Consider the following 24,591-nt stretch of genomic DNA (forward strand, 5'->3'; position numbering starts at 1 on the left):
GGGAAAAACAAGTTCCGTTTGCTTACTTTCTCAGATATTTAGGATCACCTTATGTGCTCCAAAACTTTCAAACAAGGTGCCAAATTCTTGCCTTGCACAGTTCACTAAGTGAGAAAAAAGTTCAGAAAGTGTAAATGTTAACACGAATAAAGATTTTAATCCAGGTGAAATCTGTCTTTGTGCTCCTAGATGAACGTTGACTGAATATCCTACAGTTTCTCAGCTCCAGGACTCAGATGTATTTCAAAAGTTGGCTAAAAGACAATGACTCAAAAGACAAAGAGCATCTGAGAAGTTTCTGAATGGTGAGACAAACAATTTTAACAGCACTAGATCAAAGTACAGAGATTATGGACTTTAACATGAATATGTTAAACCAGGCGTGATGATTTCAAACAGCTTTTAAAGCTAAGGTTTATTTTAAAATGCTCTTTAAGCAAAGTATTTTGTAATTCTTAGAAAGTTAAGTGTTCTCACTCTAGATGCTTAACCATTTTGCAAAATAAATAAATAAAGATCTTGATTAGTAAGTAACAACCACGCCAGAACATTCAGCTTCTGTCCCAGGAGGTAGTGCCCAGCCTAGTGTAACCCACTGAAACCAAACACAATTCAGTGTAACCCTCTAACAGTATCTTGGAAGTATGGCTCATTGTTCCACGGCTGGCCAAGCCTTTACTCTTCCACCTGCCCTAGTAACAGTCTACTGGGCTTTCTCACACTGCAGCTGAAAAAATCAGAAGAGCCCACTACACCTTCTAACACCAAAATTATGTAAATTCATAGGGTTTAAAACTCACTTATGCCAATAAATTGGTCCTTAACAGCTTTTGTTATTGGTTTTTCTCCTTAAACGTATGAAGGGAATAAAATGTTTTTTGACTTTTTCTGCATAACTGTAGGCTAGATTAAATCTCACTGAAGCTGCTTTGTGTACCCTTTGTGTAGTGTACCTGGAGGTAACCCCTGAGATATTGAACAGGAAACCATGGCTGAAGCAGTCTCAAATGCCCAGGAGCAGCATGCATCCCCATCAGAGGCAAGTGAGGGCTTCCTAGGGGCACTGAATTAGTGTGTGCATTGAGTTCCACTGCGTATTGCTTTGAACAGCAGTGTGCCCATGTCTGCCAGCCTGAGAGCTCAGGATGTGGAGCCAAGAACCACATATAGCCCAATGCAAGTCAAGTAATGCACACAAGTACCAAGGGCAGCAAAACGGAGAGGAAAGTGTACGACTTGGCCTTGCTGAGCCTTGGAAAACAGGGCGAGCTGCTAAGACAAGGAAGAGGTAGGCTGTATCAAGCAGTGGCCACTGCTGGGAAAAGTTTTCATTCCATTCACAGGTGCAGCTGTGAGCTCAGCTCTGCAGGGCTCAATTTCTGATCATTCCATTTCTCAGCTCTTCTGCCTTTACCTTTCGGAATTCAGCAGCAAGAACAGTCTACTGCTCACTCCTTGTCCTTCATAAAACAAAAGGCAATTTTTTCCACTTGGGGCTTCAGCCTGGAATACAGATAGGTTCAGCTGCAGCCTAAATGAACGCAGGAGTATCACCCCGAGAAACACCTTCACAAGAGGGCTTTCGCAAGTTCTAATTTAAAAGAGTTCTTGCGCTTTTCCTTTTTTCTTTTTCTTTTCCATTTATTACTCTACTGTTGAAGGAAGCATGAGGCATTATGGTCTCGAAAGTAAACGGAATTGCATGAAAGATTATCACGCCAATTTCCTTTCCAAACTAGATTAATTAGTTTTGTTTTGTTTTGCAACCTTAGCAGGTCAAAGAGCTTAGAAATACAGTGAAAAACTGCCATGTGTCTTAAAAATCCACTTTCTCTCATTGGCATCTTCTTTAAATGCAAGACTTCTCACAAGAAGTTAACAACATCAGAATGTAAGTCCATTTTATTTAGGACCCTGCTTATGGCTTGCCGACAGCAAAGTCAAGGTACGATCTTCATCTGGCTTCAGTATGCTCACGTGGTTTTAAACTTGCTTCATGGTAGCCTAAAAGATTCTTGCTCAAAAAAAAAAAAAAAAAAAAAAGGCAAGATAAATGCTGATGACTGCCCATGGCAGATCAAAATTTAATTCATCCTGTGCTTTCCCACTGTGCCTTTTTCTCCTTCCACCATTGATCCAGAGTGCCTGCAGAAAAGATAACCTCTGCTGTGAGTTTGTACATTGTCAGCACAGAGGGAAGGGTAAAGGTCTTTAATGGCAAACTTAGCATTGCAGCTTTGACATGAATAGTGCCAGCGCCTGGGTGCCAAGTTCAGTCATCACCTGGATGCCTGATGGAGCAAGATGGCTTCTGACAGGAGTTCAGAGGACGCTCATGGCCTTAACCCTGCATGCAACACCCCGGCCCTGTGAAGCCTTATCCTTGTATTCTCACTAGTGATGCTCTTAGCATATAGCATAATAGAATCACAGAACTGAGTTGGAAGGGATCCTTAAAGGACATCTAGTCTAACTGCCCTGCAACAAACAGGGACACCTATGGCTTGATCAGTTTGCCCAGAGCCCCGCCGAGCCTGACCTTCAATGTCTGCAGGGATGGGGCATCCGCCACCTCTCAGGGCAACCTGTTCCATTGCTTCACCAGCCTCACTGTGAAAAACTTCTTCATATCCAGTCTAAATCTCCCCTCTTTTAGTTTGACATAGTTGGCTGCTTTCTTCTGGCAATTCAAGTGCCTGGGCTGGCATCTGTTTCCTGCTCCTGTACCTACCAACAAGCAGTGCAGGAGCTGAGGAGAGGGGATACAGTCTGTGAGAGATTTATCTTTGATAACTGCGTACAGAAAGAAGCAGTAAGCGACATTTAGTGATACATAAGATACACATCTAATGATTGTCACAGTTAAAATCAGGTCAGTTCCTTCGAAAACGTTCAACAGATTTGCCAGAGCCCCGGTCTCAGTGCAACAGGTGCCAGCTGGACCGGGAAGACCTGCCGGCGAAACTCCGGGATGTGACCGCCGCTTCCTCCGCACTCCACTGCCACGAGGCGGGGTCGGACCCGCGCTCAGCGCGGGGCGGGGGCCGCCGAAACCCCTCCCCGTGGGGTAAGTCACCAGGGGGTGGGGAGATGGTGACAGCTTCAGGAAGCCGCGCTCGGCAGCGGCAGACAGCGGGAAGCAGCTGGCCGCAGCAGCAGTCGCACCAACGCAGTCGTCGCCGCTATGGGCTCCCCGCAGTGCCTGCCGCTCGCCCATGTCTTCAGGGGCACCTTCGTGCACTCCCGCCTCGACGCGCCCATGGAGATCCTGCACGGCCGCCTGCTGGGGGTGGATGAAGGCGGCACGGTGAGCGGACGGGGCCGCAGGGCGATGCGGGCACCGCCGCCGTCCGGGGGCGGGCAGCAAACGGGAACCGGTCTGCTCGAGGCGGGGGGGGACCGCGGGGAAGGGATCGGTGGCTGGGGGGAGCCGGAAGGGACGGGGACGGAGCGGTGTGTCCGCGGGGAGCCCCAGCCTTCTGTGGGGCACCGTGCGTTCCCAGAGCACCCGGAGCGGGGCTGTGCTCGGGTGGTCTCCGTTTTCCTTCAGTCCTGCAGGTGAGTTTCTCATTCTCTGTGCCTAAACAGTAAGAACGGTTGTGGACAATTGCCCCGGCCCCTCTATACAGTGAGGTTTCTTTCTTCTTGTTACAAGAAAAAACATGGGGTATGCCTGTAAAAAGTTAGAGGAACTGTGCCGCTGGGCGTGTTAATGACACAAACCGAGTCTAAAACGAGCGTGACACTTAATGATAGCGCAGGGCCGGTCCTGGCAGGAAGCTGTACTACCCTCAGCCGTGTCACCGATGAAACTCAGCTTCACGTTCCCTAGGCAGAGCAGCAATTTTGTCTAGACTTAGTAATGGAAGTAGCAGCCCCATGTATAAGGAAAAAAGTCATTTTCTTTCCTTCTGATGACTGTACAATTGCATCAGGCTTCGATAACGTTTGACAATACACTGTTAGCTCCTGCAGTTTTCCTTCCTCATCAACACAGGTCCATGCATGCCTCTTTCAAGACAGTCCCCCTGCAGCTATTCCGAGTCTGGCACAGGGCGTAGCAAAGTCCCTGAGAAGCTGTATAGGGGGTGAATAAAAACTTTGAAAGGTAAGTATTGGGCACTGTCAACTAAAAACGGTAGACCTGAATGAATAAAGGTTTTGCTTTGTGTAACTTGGATGCAGGAAGCACCTCATCTTGCTCTCTTAGTGCTAATTCTTGGTAAAAGGTCACTGTGCCGTGTTCTTAGCAAATTAATGCTTTTAAGGGATTTTCTTGAAAAACACACACTATACCACTGTACCAGGCTCTATCCAATGATTTCTGCCTTAGGAGAGTCACTCTGTCCCCTTCTCTTGGTGAACAAGGGTGTACTGGATGTGTTTGCCATACATAAGTTGACGCATTCCCACACAGTTGTTTTAAAAAAATCTGTTAAAACACTACTGTCCAAAAGGAAAACTTCCACGAGAATAGAGTGATAAGGTTCATGGTCTTCTCTTTTTGAGAATTCTTGACATTTTACTATTCCAGGGTCTGACACAGTGCAGTTTGTTACCCTTCAGCCAATTATTCATAATTTTGCCACATGCAGAGCTCCCACTGTAATCACTGAAGATGTGCTTTATGAGAAGTACATAGTGGGTCAAAGATTTTTACCTCTGTTGTCCAGATATACTCAATACTATTTTGCTATTGCTCCCAAAGAATTAAGTTTAATTAGGTTTAAATAAGCTTAACTTTTGCCTCAACTTGCCGATTCCATCATGTAAAAACTTTGCATGATCTCAGGAGAGGTGAACAGATCAGCTTTTGTGAACAGCCAGGTGCTGTCCTCCCAGCAGCAGGAGCACACAACCGGTGCACAGAGTGCTGCCTGGTCCCCTGCTGCATGCAGGGACACTTGGCTGTAGAGTCACAGATGGAGTGTCAGCTCTCTTTGCTTTGCCTGCAGATGGAAAGGGAGCTTTAGCAAAGAAAGCCCTGTCTTCAGGGTTGAAGATCCAAGTTAGCATAAGTTAACAAAATAAGCCTATGTTTAGTTGAGTGGTTTGCAGAGCAGCACGATGCTCTTGAGGAGCTGCCAACAGAAACAGTAGCATTCTTCAGGGTAAAGAAAATAAAGCCAGCTGCAGACTGTGAGTTATTGAAATGTTGGTGTGAATAATATAGCTGAGTAAAACATTAAGAAAGTAGAACAAGTATCGAGATAAAAGCTCCTTTTATGTTGTGAAATAAGTGCTAATATTGTCAAGTATTGATGATTTCGCTTACACCAGCTGGGATAGCAAGTTTTGTGTGTTAGCTGCCAGGGAAGGAAGGTACTAAGTCAACAACAGCCACATGGGATTCATTGCTTTGTCCTTCTCAGCAGTTTGGGCTGTTGAGTTTTTGAGTAGCGGGGTCTGATAAGTGCTGCTGTCTCTCATCTATCCTTGTATTTCAGTTTTGAGAACTAGATAAGCAACTGGCATCACGTCTCTAATCATCAAAGCGCTGGATATGGTAGCCTCATTAAGCAGTGTTGGCTGCAACTCAGCGAGGTGAAGAATGGGACAACAGGATGGTCGGACGCAGGAAAGAGCTGTGTTAGTGCCAGCAGCTGACCACTGTGGGCACAGAGAGAGATGTGAAGGGTGCGAGGGAGAGAAGAAAGGACCTGTTGCCTGTTACTCATGTTCAACTCAGTGTCATAGGCAAAACAAAATAATACAGATACTGCTGGATCCAAAATATAGTGTGTTTCCTAGGTCAATGTAACTCATTTTCCACTCTTGTGATAGCAAACTTATTTACATTGTGATGCTTGGAGGCACTCGGGGTTTACTGTATCAGGGTTAATGCATAATTAACTGGTCCATCTATGTGCTGATGTTGTGTGGGGCTTTGAACATCTCCTGAAATTAGGAAAAGGGGCTGAACTGGTTGCCAGGATAAGGACCACTGAGCTCAACGTCTTCTGATCCTTTAGTCCCAAAACATGGGTGGCACATCACAATTGATTAGCAGCTGTTAGCAGGTGTTAGCAGCTGTTGATCTACCTAATTTTTGTGATAATACCTTTCCAAATTGCTGATTACTGTCCTTGTCTCCCTTCTTCACAAAAGGAAATTCGTTGTCTTACCATGCACTTCTTTGATCCTGTAGTGACTGGCACAAAATTTCTTGTCTTTACAATGATAGGGTGTAGAACTAGTTAAAAGGTTTGGTTCCCAGTGAACCATGGCAGCTATGTTGAATGTACAAGCAAATACTCAGGAGAATGTGAAAGTCTGGGACCTCACAGACTTTAAGGAACTTACTGTTAGAAAGATGGCCAAAACAAGGGCCTCATAAAGCAATGGAGAATGTCTCTTGCAAAACTGAGCAGTTCTATTGGGAACTTTGTTTGAAAAGAGTACAGATGTCCTGTTTATTCGTGCATAGCTGTATTTGGCAGTAATGGACTGAGTGCCAGGATTATGGCTGGTTTCACCTGTGCAGTCCCTTGAAAAATATATTTTTATTTCTTCCACAGTTGGTGTGTTTTATTTATCTGCACTTTAAGAGTACGTAATAGTCACTTTTCCATGGCAACACCCGTTTCCAGCATTTGCCATTTCTTTTTTTTTTTTTTTTTTGATTTAGCAGCTCTAACATTAGTCATTCTGAATCCATTTTTACTTCAGCATCTGAGTGACATTTTCTTTATTGCTCATCAGAAATTTTGGTAGGTCTGTATTCTAAGCCCTCAGCAGACAGACCAGTTGAACTGGCTGAAGGGTCTGAACGTCCTTCTTGAGGAGGAAGGAGGCACTGCTTCATGTGAACCTGTAATAGACTATAACCTTGCAATTATATTTGCTATGATATTTATTGTTATGGTATGATATTAATAACTTCTTTTCTGACTGAAAATGTAAAACCTGCTCTTTAGACAAGGTAACAAAAACCTATATGTGCATTGAAAGACCAGTCTTGAGCTTAGAGGAAAAAGCACTTACTTACACCATGGGATGTAGAAGACCATGTGTTATTTTTAGGAAGAAATTGTGGTTTGGCAAGAATTTATAGGCTCTGAAAGCACAGAATATACTGTCTTTGGTTGGGGGAGGCAGTGGGGTCCTCTGCTCATCCAGTGCCATGGAAACGTGGATCCTGCCTAGAGCTCGTTGCAGCCATCCCAGTGCCTGGGCTCCTGATCCTTGTTTCTTGCAAAGTTGTTGAGCCTAGCGTTGTCAGATGAGAGGACTGAAAAGCTGAGAATTCACCCTGCAAGAGTCATGTTTTAGATTAAAATACCACAAAATCTGAAAATAGAACTAAAGTGTGCTAAATCTCTTAGTTGGCAACAGAAATGCACCAGCAGTGGAGCTGATGTCCTCTGGGAGCAAAATCAGGATGAGTTACTTAAGACTGTAGAGTTGTTTTTTCTTCTTCTTCTTTTTTTTTTTTTTTAATAAAGACCTTGTTTTTAATCTGTTCTGTAAAATTAAAAGATTGTCTGCATTTTTTCCTTGATTTTCTTTCACTTTCCCTTGCATGTAAAATAAACAACATTGAAGATATGAGAAGAAAGTTAGGAAATACTTAGCTCAGTACTAGTCAGTCCTGGACAAAGTAATTAATTTTAACCCCTCCACTGTAATTACCTTCCAGTGGGGGTGTCACCTACTTTGATAAGTATTGACCATAATGCTGGCATCATGGTAGGTTTTGGGAGTAATACAAATTACAGGTACAGGAGCAGTTCTGCTCATGTATTACTTTAGAATGAATTCATTCTTCTCTTACACGTTACAAGCAAGTGGAGAGGGTTATTCACTAGGTTGTGAGTAGGTAGTTGAAAATCACAGTTGGTAGTCAGAACAAGTATTTCAATGAAAACTTATAACTTCGTAATAAGTGTGTAAAATCTGTTGTAAGATATGATTTCCTTTGCCATCATCTGAAGATAATGTGGGATTTCTATGTATATGACTGTCTTTTCCTTCCTTGCAGATTGTGTTTCTGGAGCAAGCTGATCAGCAGGAGCAACTGGCCAAGAAGTGGGGATTCAAAACATCTGACATAAGAGAACTAACTCATCAGTATGTGTTTTGTTCAGATGAACTGTACCAAATGCATTTCACTCTCTGAGCTAAGTAGTGTGGCTTCATGTGCATAACTTGAAGCAGGGAACATGTTAAATCCTGTCTCACGGGCAAAACTCCCTTTCAGTTCTGTTGTAGTCGAAGGGCTGCCTGCATCCTGCATGAGGCTTGGAGTGCGAGCCTCTGCTTGTGTGCTTTTTGCATTCCCTGGTTTGAGACTGCAGCTGTTACTGAATTCTGCTGGCAGACTTGTACTGCACAGACCAAAATGCCATATTTAGTTTTTATGCGTGACCTCTTTGGCTCATACAGCAGTATCAGACAATGATCTTCCCTGATCTTCCAATTGTTCAGATGGTTGTCTTTTTTTTTAACATCCATTTTTTGAGCAGGGGGCTGTGCCTAGGTAGCGTGAAACTCTAAACTTAATAAATGTAGATAGCTTTGATGTTGCAGATACAAAACTAAACTGCTTGAGATTTGACACACTTCCTTATAAAAACTAATAAAATTAGAGGATTAAAGCTTCTAAAAACAGGTCCTCATAGAATCATAGAATCATAGAATTAGCTAGGTTGAAAAAGACCTACAAGATCATCCAGTCCAACCATCCACCTACCACCAATAACCCCACTAAACCATGTCTCTCAATACTATATCTAAATATTCTCATTGTATTGCAGCATGAATTTTTTTGTTGCTGTTGTTCATCCAGTGGAATTCCTCACCTTCCTTGTGAGTTTTGGGTCGTAACCACCATGCTTTACAATAGCATAGCTGTAAAGAAGGCATGGCTTAGGGACTAGAACTGCGGAGTAGCTTTAGAATTCAGTTGAAAAATCTGTATGTCTTGTTGGAACACTAATCATACAGAATATATGAGTCATCAGATGTTTTCTTCACTTGAAATAGCCTGGGAAAAATGGAAGGTGCTGGGAATATGGATCAGACTGAGGAAGATCTTTCAGCATTTCTAGCATATAGGGAAACATAAGGGAAATTATAAAGAGACAAAATCACTGTTCATTCAGTAGCCAGGGGAGAAGGAGGGAAGGCTGAGAGAAATTTGGTCCTCTATGGAGTTCCAGCACAAAACAAAATAATTATAGCAATCTCCTAATGATATTGATATATTCATCCCTGTTATTGTGTGAGTATTGCATGGCAACAAACTGTATTACACTTACACTGTAAAGATGCCTTTCCTGTTGAGATACTGAAGAGAGATTTTTTCAAATGCATCTGCATCTGTGTTTGTAGACACACTGTCTATTCTTTCATTAAAGCTTGAAATTCCTTGATTGAGTACATGTATAGATGCATAGATGCATATAGTGGAGGAAAACTGGGATGCATGCAGTTATGTTTTAGTAAGTGAGGCTTTATAAATATATCTCTATTAGGAGGCAAGAGTGAATTTTATTAAAGTGGATTCTTCAGTGGAGTAGTGTTATTGTGAAGCCAGTTAGCCTTTACTTCTTAGTATTCAGTCTGGGTGGATATTACAGATGGATTTGTCTTGCTTTTTCATTAATATCTAACCCCAAATTGCTTTCCTGTCAGATAGCTGTCTGTTATTCTATATGAAGGTCAGCTGCTTCATATAGTAAAAGGAGTTTAGGTAAGGCTGTAGCAGGAGTGGATGTGCTGATGCTGAAAGAGTAAGGTTAATTTCTGCTTGCGTCTTGCTCTTGTGGCTTTTGTTTAAACATACTGCTTAAAGCAGGACTACTTACCTTGAAAAAAACTGTGGACATTTTTTACTATTACCGTTTTCTTTTCTATCCCCAGTGAATTCTTCATGCCGGGATTGGTTGATACCCACATTCATGCCCCTCAGTACTTATTTGCTGGTACAAGAGTAGATTTACCTCTTTTGCAGTGGTTAACTACTTACACATTCCCAACAGAAGCCAAGTACAAAGACAGTGTTTTTGCAGAAGAAGTGTACACCAGAGTTGTTGTAAGTATTGCAAATTGTTGTACATATTGACCACATCCATATTTTAAAATATATGTAATTGTTCAGAAGGTCAGCAGAGATAGGAGAGCACTTCTTAATGTCATGAAAACCAGATAAAACTGACAACACACCCACTATTGTAATGGCCAGCCAAGATTGTTTCCTACTACTTCCAGTCTTGTTCTGCTCTTGTCGATAAGACAGTTCATTTAATCACACGATGGATTAACAAACATCATTTCTCATATCTGAGCACAACAACCAATACTGAGGAGTACTTTCAGTGTATTGCCAGTAGGTGCTGTTGACTTCAATTCAGAGATTGTCAGACGTAGTAAAAAAAAACAAACATTCAGGCATTATTTATTTTTATACACAAAACCTCTGTATTATGAACATATCTTCTGCAAAGTTGTGGTGAAGGAGGAGGCACTTTTCACTGACAGCAAAACTGGGGTGTTTCAGAGCAACTGAGGAAGAAAGTTCCAGAGCTGAAATCCCTGAAGCAGGAATACCTTTTACTGCAGATGAAGTCTGTTGATGGTATTGTGGCACAAAGGAAGAGAGTGTGTTTGAGCTGTGCTGGTTCTGAGCAATATAAAAGCTTTAAGGTCAAATTCCACTCACTGAACAATAAGCAGAGATGTCATATTGTAGAGTATTCTATGATATTACTGGAAAGTATTCTTTAATATGTAGGCTGAAATATCTTTACAAGATAAAATGACTTGACCGGTGCAAGCTGCCTTGCATTTGTCTAACTCTATGAAAAGGTGCTGTCAAAATAATAACATAATGAATCTGAAATACACAAATCTCTAAAAAATGACTCTATGTCATCTTACCCTAATAAAAGCATTGAAGAGAAGCTTGGTCATAAAATCTAGCAACAAGCACACATGTCTTCAGCTACATAAAACGTAGAGATGATCTCACCTTTCAGCTGTGTACATCAGCATACCGTTACAGTCTCCATCAGTTCAGATGGAGTGATGTCAGCATAGATCAATTGCTCACTATGCGGCATGTTTAATAATACCACCTGGAAAAGAAATGCCAGTGAGAGCTCAAAGTTAGCAGGAGGAGATTCAAAACAATGGTTAGGCTTGTCTTGTTTGTATCAAGTAGGTAGGGCAATGTCAGGAAAGTGTTTTTATGCCCAAATGCTGCATAATGCTTGCAGGTCTGCAGAGCTTCATGGCCAAGTGTGTCAGAAAGGTATCCAGATATATATATAGCTCATATTTTCAGAATTATCTTCAGTTTACCTTTGTTGCTCAAACAATCTCAGTTATGGAACCAATAGTTTCCTGTCCAAACCAGAGAATATAACAGGGCTCAAGGTATAGAGGTATTCTCAGAGCCACCTGCTCAGTAATTCTCCATAGTCTTAATCAAATTGGAAGACAGAATGAATATACTACTTCGTAAGTAACTTTGACATAATTGCCATAGGTTAGTAAAACGCTCTCTGAATCTTCAGCTGTGGTGCTGGAAAAGACATCTGAATGAAGAAAGTTCTTTTATAATCAGTACCACAGCATTATTTTGAATTTTTTCATGCAGAGCTCAGAGCAGCAGGAGGAGTGCAGAATGCAGTCGAGGTGGAAAAGCATGAAGGTCAAAGATAGGGGAAAATAGGAAGAGAGGCTAAAAATAGTTGGTCTGTTTAGCTTATAAAGGCAGCAAATAAAGAATAAGATAAAAGTACTTAAAAAATAACTGGCCTGGATAAGATATACTAGAAGTTAGTGCTAAATTTAAAAGTGTAATTTTTTGTACAATTTGTAGTGTTAAGGAACTTGCTTGTGTGTTGAGACCAAAAGTTAATGAGAGTTAAGGGTGACTAAACTAATGAATAGATTTGAAAAATATTCCTGCTTGTTATAATGTAAATATTATGACATTTTTCTAAAGGACTCTAATCATGCTTTGGAGATTATAGTAATATTCCACTGTTAGAAATAGCACTAAGCATGCAGGAATCAGATATGTGTCTTTGTACTTTTTGGAGTTGTAAGATAGTGACAATTTAAAAAATAATATTCTGTTTACAATAATCACTATACTCTGCAAAGCACATTAATTAAGTGAAGTTTGTCGGATTGTAGCTGGAATCTCCTCTGATCCCTCAAATTTTGGAAAAGCCAATTCTTCCTGCTGAGACTTTCAGGAAAAAAAAATGGTTTTAGTCTTCACTTGACAATGATTTTAGGAATCCACAAATACACAATTTTGGATTTTAGAAGCTGAGAAAGACAAAGGTAGTTTATCTCAGCAATAGCATTATTATTTTTGAGACTCATTTCAGGCATACTTGAAAACATTTTTAATTACATGCTTTAATTTGTGTGTTATATGGAAAAGGCAGGGCTTGACTTCATGTTTATTGACTAATTATCTCTAACCATTCTCAAAATATGCATTGCATTGGGTGTCCCACCTTCTATCTTGTTAAAGAAAGAATTCTCAAATTGCATTCAAGCCAGAATCCAGTTTAAGCCTTTACCGTGGATAGGAAGTCAATATGCTATGCATTAGTCCCCAAATCAAATAAGGTTATAAATGACCTCATGACTTAATGTAACTTTAAATGAATCTTCATCTGGTGTTATGTCCTCCAAAAGTAATATGAACAGGAATCAGCTACCCTCTACTTTCAAACTGTGTAATTACATAAATAATTAAATTCCTCTCTGAGCGGTTCTCAGCTTACTTTTACACTGGAGTTTGTTACTTTGGGTTCAGGGATAATGAGGGATTTGTGTAACTGGCTATTTTTTCAAGCCACGCAAGGTGGCAAAATGAAAACCACTACTTTCTCCCCAAAACCTCGCTTTGCTAATGCTAGAAAAATTTTGCTTCACTGTAAGAAATTGAGCACCTTTCCAAATGAGGAAATGACTTAGATGACTGGCTGTTTGTGTTACTAAATACAGTTCGAGCTAGACATAAGTCAGAATTTGATTTTCAGTTTGAATGAAGAAAATACAGACTGGTTTCTATGGATTTAGCAATTGTTAAAGAACTACATCACTTTGGAAGAGGAAATTTCTTAACATTCAGACTCTAAAAAAGTGATTACGAAATTAAAAATCTATATTTTACCTTCCCACTTGACTGTAATTCCTGTGGAATTTTACAATAACCGAATGTTCTTGCAGTTTGAAATCAGACAGCCAGTTCTGCATTTTGACAGCTAGACTATTCTTTTCCAAATTGTTGAATCTAATTTCTTTTTATAGAGACGAACTCTGAAGAATGGCACCACTACAGCTTGTTACTTTGCAACAATTTACACAGATACTTCTCTTCTCCTGGCTGACATTATAGGTAAGACTACTGGAGTGAGTTTGGAAGGATGTCGTGCTGACTGTTCGTTGAAGGAAACAGAACTTGGCAGTTTTAAACTAGCTAGGGATGTGTCCTTCTACTAATTTGATTTTTATTCATTTTTTCTGTCATGCTATGTCTCCAAATCCAGCCCAGTTACCTTTCTCTTACTCATCTCTCTCCTACTGTTTACTCCCTCTCTCTCTGCTTTTCATTCTGTTCTTCATTCCTAAATCAGCTGCTGACTGAGCTTGAGTGATGTATGCTAGAATTTTTCTTCAGCTGCAGTCCTCTGCTGTTTCCAGCTTTTTTGCTGCTTGAGGATTAAAGGGCTGAATGACAACAGGTGCAGTCAGTGCTTTAATTTCCTGATGCTCTGAAGTTTCACTTGGAAATGAGTGTCAAAGATCCCCACAAACCCTTTGTCTCATCCCTCCTTTCTGTTCATGGTCACAGATGGCTGCTGTTTCTGTGGACGTTTTATGTTTCTTGCAGGATTTCTCAAAGGACAGCTCCTGAAGGAGAGTGATTTAGTCAGAATCTCACCAAATATTTTGCAGTCTTTCTGATTTAGTAGGAAGCCTAGAACTCTGAAGCCTATGTATTCTACATCTCAGACACTAAATATAGGCAAAAAAAATCCAATTTAGAAACATGTTAACAAGCTTATGCATTTTGGTTTACACATGAGTTCTCAATACTGGTATTGATAAATCCTAATAGAGAAGCTAGAAGTAGCTCCAGCCACAAGTGGGAGGTATGTTAGGACCATAATTTCTTTTTCTTATGGAGGGAAGGTTTGTTGAGTTCTTCATGGCTTTTTCCAGCTCAGAGTACTCATCTGCTAGAACTACTGCACTTTGCTGCTCATCCTCTGCTTTGCAGCAGTCATCTCTCACTGCCATTAGAAATTCTGGTTGTGGTCCTCAGTTGTAACTCAAAGTCGGATATTAATGTGGAAAGGGAGGACTCCTACTTACCTCATGTTGGGTTTAAAGTTTTCAAGTATAGCCCCACCTTGAAGATAAGAAAATACCACGGATTCTTTTCATTTTAAGTGAAGCTCTCGGGGTGAAATTTACTATTTTGATTGCAATGCAGACTTTGATAGTAGTTTTTGTAGAGAAGCAGTAGTTTTGAATTTTACTTTCTTATGCATCTCAACAGATAAATTTGGGCAAAGAGCATTTGTTGGCAAGGTCTGTATGGATATGAATGATGCTGTACCACATTACAAAGAGACTACAGCTGATTCTGTCCAAGAGACGGAAAGGTAAGATGATTAAATGGATGGCACAGCCTTTAGAAATAAGACTTTTTAATACATCTGAAAAGTGAGCATGGAGCTGGTCAAGGATTTACCGATGTAGGAACTGTTACTAGGAACTGATCTTTTCTTCCTGCAGTATTGTTTTCTGCAGTTCTGGTGATTCATGCTTACCCAGCTGCTGCACTGCACATGCAGTTTCGTTGTGGCTCTTCCAATGGGAGAAGCTGTAGCGGCATGGTTTGAAGAGGACGTATCTATACTGTGGATTGGCTTCTGCCTCCTCTTCACAGCTCTGTGTGTAGAAATTATGTGACCTGACAGGAATGGTGGGTTAGGGAATTGGTTCCTTTGCCCCCATTGACTTCTGATACATCTACTTCTCCCATTTAGAATGAGGTTTGACTCCCAGGGTGGTTGGAATCAGCTTTCATATACCAAATTTTAGATATTTGTGTTCCTCTTTTCTTACAGCATAACACCAATGAAACCACTCTTACTTGCAACTGAGTGAATGCTGGAGACTCAAGTCAAGACAATGTGCATGGTGTATTTACTGTAGCTCATAGGGGAATCCAGGACTGAAGCATGGGAGCCTGCTGACTCAGGCTTCCCCTGTGTTCTGTGTCCACCCTCTGAAGATGCTTAAATGTCTTTGCTGGACCTAGATTTACAACACTGAAATATGACTTTGCTCATGCCGCTATTTATGCATCTTTGTAAATGTTTCAATTACCAAGCTGAAAGAGAAAATAACGAACAGTATTTTAAATCTCTTACAGTGCTTCAGTAAAATTGCTGGCTTGTTTTTGCAAGTCATGCTAGAACAGGGCTATTAAAAGTTAGAAACAGTAATAGATTTCTAATGGTGTTTATATTTGAAGACATTTTAAAATGTATAATATTAGTCATTTGTAGTGCACTAATATTTGCTTTTGTTTACCTAAATCCTTCTTTTTTGTAATACACTGAGTACTGATGAATGGGTCCAAGAGCGGTAGAACTTTTAGTTGTGCCATTTTTAAAGCTTCCAAATGAGCTAAATAGCTTTCTTTTAAATACCTGTCTTCTGTCTCCATTCCATTCTCGTGTGGTTTTGTTAATAACTAATGTTCTTCAGCATTGGGCAAGAGTGTGCCACAGGTCCTCCACAGCTCTCTGGAGAAGAAGTCTGTGCTTGTTGGCATACAACAATACTCACCTCATCAGGCCTGAACCTCACCAGTACAAGTTTATAAGGATGAGAAAGCTCTTTCCTTAATAGGGAGAGTGGTTTTGTTTTTTAACCAAAAACAAAGAAATGTGATCTATCACGCTGTCAAAAAACTTTTTACAATGATTTCAGTTCTTTGCAGTTAACCTATGGAAATATTTGTGTTGTATGCATGGAGGTAATGTACAACTCCAGTTGTTTCATTTCAATCTGCCTTTCTGCTTTGAGTAGTATTGAATAAAAACTTCATGAAATGAAAGCTAGAATACTGCGTATGGCACTGGTAGTCATTTGGAAGAGGAAGAGCCATGTCCAAACCCATTCTACAGAAGATAGATGTTTGAACCTGAGGTTATTTCTTTATAGAGAAGTATAAATACCAACATAGTTTAGAGTGCTTATAGCTAGGTTTTTCAGTTTCCAAATAATACTGCAGATGTTTAATGGATGTCAAAAAGAATGAAAATACCCATCCTGAGGTTTTGGATGATACTTGTGTTGCAGTTTCTGATCCAGGGAATATTTAGTTAACATATCTGGTGAATCAATAAGAAGAAAGATAGGCAAACACCCAATTCGCACTGCAAAGTTTGGCAGTGGTGTGAAAGTTCATTGGCTCATTACAGAAATAGAGCATAGGTCTCTCACTTCCACCTGGTGATATGGCACCAGTATCGATGTTGTGCATCTAGCCTCCAGCATAATTTTCTTTTCCACCTGAAGAGAAATGTGATCCTATGTTCGTTGTGACTAAAACTATGGGGTTTTTGGACTAAAATCTCTGATGTAAAAATTCACAGAGACCCTGTCCAGTTTAGGGATTTTTTTCTCTTCAAAGCCAGAGAAAATTTCATTTGCCCCATGTTGCTCCATGAACAGCCTTAACTATCCATACTGGCAGCTTGCATCTTTCTGTAGATGTCCCTGACGTAGCTTCTTTTATGTAATGAAATAAGTCAATCTACAGTGTATTTTCTATGAGGTACAAGCATTTTCAGAAAATCAAGGGTCCTATAAGTTAATGAGGATGTTTGTAATTACTGTAAGCAACATATGAAATATTTCAGTGTCTTCTAAAAATGGGATTTAAAATCAAACCGTATTTAATTATGGGATTTAAATTTGTGGATAGATAAGTTTTCTTTGCGTTTGCAGCAGCACTGTACAGTTATGTTTTCAATGAATTTGTTGTAACGCATTTTGTTTCCAGTGAGAACTCAAAGTAATTACCACTTGTCTAATTTTAATGTGAATGAAGAAGATTTTGCATATTCAGGGTCAAATTCCCAACCAGAATAATGTCTTGTAACTGTCCTGACTTGGTTGTGGTACACCTTTTTATTTCATCTGAGATTCTGGCCCAAAAGTTGATCTATGTCTGAAGTGTTCAAAAGAACATTTAAGTAAATATTTTCTCTATTTTTCATAAATTATAATAAAGATTGCAGGTGACATTTATAACAGGTTTTTTTTCCAATCCTTTTTCAGGTTTGTTAGAGAACTACTGGAAAGGCAAGTAAGTAGAGTTCTCCTTATTCATTTCTGTATTCAGAAAATGTGTGAATACAGGAAACAGTTAATCCATTGACAAATTCTGCTGACTTCACGACAAATCAATAAATACAGACTTTTCTGTATAGCAGAGAGAAGCCATCACTCTGCGAAGTGTTCTGCTAGTCGTGATGCTATGAAATTGACTTATAGCAAGCACAAGTTCAGATTTGTGTGGTCATAGCACAAAAGAGTAATGTTCTGTGAATGTTCTTTAATGACTTTAATGTGTCTAGCATCTGGCAGAGGACAATTTTCCGTTAAAGAAGGGTGAAAGTCAGTCCATCAGTCTCTGGCACATGAATAGATGAGTAATAGAAGTTTTGAGTAACAGAAAGCAATATCTTTTCAGTTATTAATCCACTATCAAATTAGTATTTTGTGTCATCACAATGTGTTTCTAAAGATAGATACAGGCTCCAATATTACTCCAATATTACAAGCAGGAGTACTACTTTTCTTATCAGCCTTTTGGTTTTGATGGTTAAATTTGTTGTCATTTATATCTCAAAACTTTTGAGGATAGGTGCTTCAGGTTTAATGCCTGGATCATGTGTATTAATGAGTAGACCGATGTGGAGATGCATTGAGCTTCTTGCGTCTGAGATGGTGCAAGAAAATGCAAGCCATGTTATCATATGCTTTCCTCTGCTGGTTCCATGTGCACAAGAAGGGGAGGTATTGCCAGTTTCTGAAGGCAGAATTGTAAAGCCATTGTCTAACTTTCTGTGAAAATTTTAATCCAGGAGCACAAAGTATTCCAGGTACCCACTGTTTCCTAATGCACAGTGTATCTAGTGGTGCCACTAATCATCCTATCTGTTCAGTATAGGGATGGTAGGAACTGTTTGATCCACTCCAAGGTGAGGGGAGAGGACCAAACAGGAGAAGGTTTTGGCTGTACATAACTATGCAGTTTTGCTTTACTACTTCTTTGATGCTCACACATGAAGGACTCAAAAACAGGTCTGGTTGTTCATCTGGCTCATTTCTTATAATGAATGCTGGACTGTGGACTGTGAGCAAATATGAAGAAGCATCCAGTGATTCTGCTGAAGTCTGGTATAATCACTTGAGGAAAGAATTCTAATGACAAGAATTTGATTAAAACTGTTTTCTGAGAAACCTTGATTCTCTTCCTGTGGTGAAGTTTCTGATAAAAATAAGAACATGACTATAGCTTTATTCATACTGGTGAGGATGCAGTAAGGAATGAGCAATAGAGATCATCTTAATTATGGTTGCTGCTACGTATGTAGGATCACAAGCATGTCTTTTTAATATTTTCAGTATCCGAGGGTACTGCCCATAGTAACCCCCCGCTTTGGCCCTTCCTGCACAGAAGATTTGCTGTCTGCACTTGGCGATTTAGCACAAACTCATGATCTCCATGTACAGGTAAATTGTGAACGCTGATTACAGTGTAAATGTTGTGGGTAGAAATCATAAAGACCAGGCAGTTTTAAAATTTTCCACAAGGCAGTTAAATCACATCCTTAACTTGAAGTCCATCTTTTAAATTCCTCTTAAATTAAAATTGTGATGGTACTATTCAAGAGCACGGTGACCTTCACAGCGAGTTAGAATGCTCATAGCTTGAAGGATGAACAATTTATCCATCCTCACAGCGTACTTACTGGCAGACTGACGCAAAGTATTGTGAGTTAGAGCAACCCTTGCATTGCTAAAGGTCACTGTCTCTTGCCCAAGGTTGCAATGTCTGTTTCTCTGCCATCTGCTGTTTCTGGAGAGGGCAGATTTATAGAGAGAATTGCTCATCTTTCTGTCTCAATTACTCATCTTTTTAATCTTATTTTAAGTTGTTAGTATTCTAGGATTTCCTGTGTTACCCTGATCCCAAGATCCAGTCTGTGGAACACTGCTATTCTTCTTTAACTTCATGGTCATAACTATCATTTTATTTACTGCTTTAGCATTTGCCAAACACCTGATGGTTTGCTATGTCACGACATTACTGGGATGGACTAACCAAGCGTATGTTCTCAGCTGGGTTTTGAAGGAACAAATGGAACTACTCTTATGGGTCATGAAGATCTCTTCAGTGAAAATAAAAACCCAAGGGCTATATCTAACAATAGACTTTACGAAGACTATTTTCTATCATTACGGGCTTAGCAGCAACAGGTTGTTCAGAAGTTTGAAATGTCAGGTTTAATGGTGTTTAAAGAACTCACTGTTATTTATTTCTTATTGCAGAGTCACATAAGTGAAACTGAAGAAGAACTCAAAGTTGTGGAGAGCATGTTTCCTGCTTATCAAAATTACACTGATTTGTATGATAAAAACAAGCTGCTTACCAGCAAGGTAGCTGCATATAAGCTTTCACGGCATAGATTAGACTTATCCTTGTAGAATAAATGCAGGTCAATTGTAGTTACCTGGAAAGTTCGTGTTGTTTTGTCAAGCTCAGTGGCATCTGGGAGAAAGTAAATTGTTTGTATGTTCTGTGTTGCACAAGTGTTAATGAAGGTACTGAATCTTTAGACAAACACGTGCTTCACCTTAAATTAGGGGAGAGGAGCAATGAAGAATTTTATGCTCCTTAGGCCTGTTTTCAAGGATCTTAAGAGGACTGGAAGCAGTAGGATTGGAAGGAGACTAGGCATTACTGGTATTGTAGGACTGTAATTCTTTGGCAGTACTCCATTTTCCTCATATTTAAAATTTAAAATTTTCAAAGGCACAAAGGGAATCTGGAAACTTGATAGTAACAATGAGACATACATTAAGATTTCAACATATACAGGCTACCACTTCCATCATTATGCTTCTGGTCCCTGCACTTTATCTCTGTGGTATCTATGAATACCCATAATAAAGTTGCAACAGTGTTATGCCAAGTAGGGTGTTCGTGTTTTTGTTTCATGCAGCTACTGTGTGACAATCACAGCTACCACAAAACAACATAGCACCCCATCTTTTTGTATAAGTAAATGAATAAAAGCTGAGGGAGTGATATTTCAAGCTTACTGATTTTAGTGAAAGCTCCTCCCCTCTTGATTTCAAGGGCTTCATCCAAAATGTGCATTAATTTCCCCTGATTGTAACAGGTGGCCTTTTGTCTATTAAAAGCATTGCAGCAAAAATTCACAGGCACTGAAGTAATTGCTATTTTGAGTAAAATTGGTGATTCTCTTTTTCTTTAGACAGTGATGGCTCATGCTTGTCATCTTTCTGAAGAAGAGCTGGAACTTTTTAATCTTCGTGGAGCTGCAGTTGCACATTGCCCCAGTTCTAACTTTTCGTAAGTTAATAAAAGAAGATGATGTTGTACATTTGTATAGAGCTGTTTTTCACATAGTACCCTCAATCCAACAGTAAGACTCTGGACTGACTTTTGGTCTTTGAGTATAAACACATACATATGAATATTTGTTGTTCAAAACTTTATTTCTTATGACTGTTCTATTAATGGAAGATTCAGGCCAGCTCCCCTCTCCCCCAAAATATTTACGTATTTTTGCAAAATGGGAAGGCGCTACATAGTCTTACGTATTTTAACAGAAATTAGATGCTGTGCAGTATACAACTGGGGAAGTGTACTAAATGTTAGAATGCCATTTTACTTTTAATATTATCAGTATTATCTTGTTTGCCATGACTTACTGGCACTTGTGAAATGACCTCCCATCTTCTTGGAGTACATTTTACACCATATTTGTATTTTTTACACAGATGTGCTAAGAGCTCATTTTTCAGCAGATAACTCTAGAACTATTTTATTAAGGAACTAAAACTTTCCATTAGGAAAATTCGCTTTTACTTTTAATGATTAAAATCTGTCATCCAGATTTATGAATGTATGTTCTATCCCCATTTAGAAAACTTGATCTGTCACAGGCACTCCAATAACCCTTTTCACGAAATTGCCCTTAAGCTCATCCCTTGCCGAACTGCAGGAATCAACTTTCCACTGTATATATCACACAGAAAACATTTCTTGTTCCAATCCAGGTTGCACAGTGGCATCCTAAATGTACGAAAGGTTCTGAAGCACAACGTGAAGGTTGGCCTTGGCACAGGTTGGTAGTTGCCCTTAAGAAGGGTCTCTTCTAGAAATTGTAAGACACAAAAGCATACCCTCATGCTTTGAAAGTCAGCATGGCTCCAACTTGCGGACCTGCTTTTTTATCACTATCTGGTGGTGTTAAAAAAATTTTTGAGAAGTTTTGTTCCTCTCACAAGAGTGAGCAATGCCTTAATGACAGCTTTTCTAATTTTTGGCTTCTGTTCTGCATCATGCTTTATTTACCTGACCTTGTATGTAAGAACACGTGTTAGGAATCACACAGTTAAAGACAGTGTGTAGCGTTACACTTTTTGCATTTAACACCTCCTACACTTTATAACACTGAAGTAAAACTCGTAATAATTTACCAGAGTTATTCCCAAAGCTTGTTTCTAAGTTTCTGATTCCTTCTAGATGTTGCTGGTGGATATTCAGCTTCTATGCTTGATGCTATCAGGAAAACGGTGATAGCATCTAACACCCTTAAAATAAATAAAGTGAGTGAAGCAGGACTAACTCTTAAAGAAGCTTTTCGACTAGCAACTCTAGGAGGAAGCCAAGGTAAGAAGAAATTTCCTTGTAATATGCACAGAAAGCCGCCACTGTTTTTGATACGATGTCTCAGTGTCTGTAAAAGATGGTTGAAACTCACAGATTTCCAAATTCCAGAGTGATGTTCAAACCTATGTTTGCTGGGCAGAGATATTCGTCTGTCTCATAACAATACTCGATCATGACAGTAACGCATTTCTGTTTATATTGATAGTTTAATAAAAGCATCTTAACGATTTTTCTGGGCAGTACATTTTCTTTGAAAGATCCATAGCCCTTTATCATTGATGCTCTTGAGTTTGTCACATCAATTAGAAAGACTCAGGTTTGGTTTCTACTCCCAGCTGCTCTCATTCTGCTTTTGTCTGGGTTCTTAAGTTTACAAGAATATAGAAAACTCATTTTATGTATTGGTTTTGAAGTGTTCTATCACTTGCAAGGGTAGAATACAAATTATTTGTACAACGTTCCAGTAGCATGGATAAGTACACTTTGGGGAAATTTAAATGAGATTTTTTCTTGCCATAACTTGATTACTGAAACTCTAAATGTTTGTCACCCTCTTGTGTTTATTCTAAAAATTGCATTCTGCTCACAAACATAAAAAGAATACATCACTGTAGTTGAGACTACAGAACATTTCACTATTTTGAGGAGTTGAAACATTTTTAATGTATTGTGAAGTTCTTGGCATGCACTACTGATAACTGGATTTCCTCTGTCAGAGAGGAGCTATCTGAAAACAAGTGGACAAATTTTGTGCAAATATTACCCTTTTTCATAACTTAGTTTAACTTCTGAATACTGGAAAAGCGGATTGAATATGCAGATGATTTAACAACTTCAGGCTATCCTAAATTATTTCCAAGAAGCCTCAAAGGTCTATATTTAGGTATTCTGTACCCCCTTTCACTTTGGGTGAAACTGTAGATTTTCAGTGCTTGTGCACCTGAGAACCAGAGGCTGCAATGATGCCTGGATTAACAAAGCTGGATAACAGACTGTAAGAAAAGCCTGACAGCGGGGTATGGGACCAGCATATCTGGCTGTGACATTTCTCTCTCATATTGTTCTTGGTTGTTACTAATTACCCCTAGTCATCCTGTCAACTCAACTTATTATCTACTATTGTAATATGTCTGTACAACCTGCCAAAGATGCTTAAGCTGTTTTATAAATATAAACAATTCAATCTTAAGCTGCTTTAGCAAGGTGAATATTATTACATAGATTAATATTTCTCTGACTTCCTATCACTTCCTCTTGTTTATAAATTCAGTATTTCTGCACTGTTAGTAATTATTATTCCACTTTTAACAGCTAGTGGTCTATACATAGGATCTGAAATGACACAAAATCAGAGGAGAATATTCAAAAAACAAAAATTAAAATAAATGTTCAAGTTGTTTACCAGATTTCTTTTACTCTTTACGGATACTCTTCACAAGTTCACCAAAATACACATGATTTTAAGGAAAAGTTGCTTAAAAACTCAGATGCCGACCTACTTACTTTACTTGCTTCCATGTTTTTCCATGCATTCATCTAAATTCTTAGATGTTTTTCATCACAAACACCTCAAATAAGTTGCCAGATGCTTCCATATAACTGAAAGACTTTCACTGAGGATCTGTTCATAAGCTTGTTTTCCCTCTCAGCTCTAGGACTGGATGATGTGATTGGGAACTTTGAGGTTGGCAAAGAATTTGATGCACTGCTGATCAACACTAAGGCTTCAGACAGTCCTTTTGACTTGTTCTCTGCTGATACTTTCGAGGTAATCTGTACAGGATTAATGATCCAGAAAATAACTGGAAATAATGTGGGAAAGGTCTGTGATACAGCCAATATGAAAGTCTCTTCGTGGTTGTTCCAGTAACGAGAATTGTGCAAACTGCCCTGCTGCTGTTTGTAACTCAGCCCAAGAGGTGCAGAAGTGTTTTCAGAAGGTTATTGTCCTAAGTGGCAGGCATATATATGTCACCATGAACAGAAATGCACGTAGCATGTTAATGCATATATTACTAGTGCTGGTTGATCATTAGAGTTCACTATTTGCAGTGCCAAAGCACTGCCATCAGGAAAAAGGAACTTAGTTGGCAATCTGTTCCCAGATAAAGGCTGAATTACCATGGCTTCACTAGGACTGTAAACTGAAGGAAGAGCTAAAAATAGCTAATTTGAGCTCAAAGCACAGTTTTTATGCAACATATGAGAAGCTTTCACGATATACAGTGGGGACATTTTCTCAAACAAATTTTTTTTTTATGATTAAAAGAATTCAGTGAACAGCAATAACTTGAATTTACTGATGAGGACAGATGTATATGACTGTCTTACTTAGAAATGTGTACATAACTGGGTGAGGTAATTTTTTCCCTACTTTGTTTCAGCTACAAGAATCTGGATTAGATTGAATTCTTTTTTTAATTTGAAATCATGTTCCTAATTCAAACAATTCTGGAATTAGTGTTTTTTAATATCAGTCTAAATCTTTTTAGCTAAGTTAGCAGTTCCTAGGACTATAAAAATGCTTACAATTTTGTCTTATTTTTCAATAAATAAATGAATTTGCGAGCTCTAAAATATTGTTTCAGTTGTATTTTTGT

General features: G+C 39.4%; 1 protein-coding gene across 1 annotated transcript in view; it reads left to right on the forward strand.

Moving 5' to 3' along the window:
- GDA (guanine deaminase) overlaps window positions 3,076–24,591 on the forward strand; it is a 29,809-nt gene continuing 8,293 nt past the window's right edge. The window contains exons 1-12 of the mRNA XM_021380800.1: window positions 3,076–3,307; window positions 7,982–8,070; window positions 9,865–10,036; window positions 13,282–13,369; window positions 14,537–14,642; window positions 17,338–17,365; window positions 18,691–18,798; window positions 19,618–19,725; window positions 20,568–20,665; window positions 21,376–21,443; window positions 21,845–21,991; window positions 23,641–23,759. Coding sequence (XP_021236475.1) covers window positions 3,185–3,307; window positions 7,982–8,070; window positions 9,865–10,036; window positions 13,282–13,369; window positions 14,537–14,642; window positions 17,338–17,365; window positions 18,691–18,798; window positions 19,618–19,725; window positions 20,568–20,665; window positions 21,376–21,443; window positions 21,845–21,991; window positions 23,641–23,759 — 1,254 coding nt within the window. The 5' untranslated portion in view covers window positions 3,076–3,184. The remainder of the gene's footprint in view (window positions 3,308–7,981; window positions 8,071–9,864; window positions 10,037–13,281; window positions 13,370–14,536; window positions 14,643–17,337; window positions 17,366–18,690; window positions 18,799–19,617; window positions 19,726–20,567; window positions 20,666–21,375; window positions 21,444–21,844; window positions 21,992–23,640; window positions 23,760–24,591) is intronic.

This window comes from Numida meleagris, chromosome Z (assembly GCF_002078875.1).
Source record: "Numida meleagris isolate 19003 breed g44 Domestic line chromosome Z, NumMel1.0, whole genome shotgun sequence".
In the NCBI taxonomy this organism is placed as follows: domain Eukaryota; kingdom Metazoa; phylum Chordata; class Aves; order Galliformes; family Numididae; genus Numida; species Numida meleagris.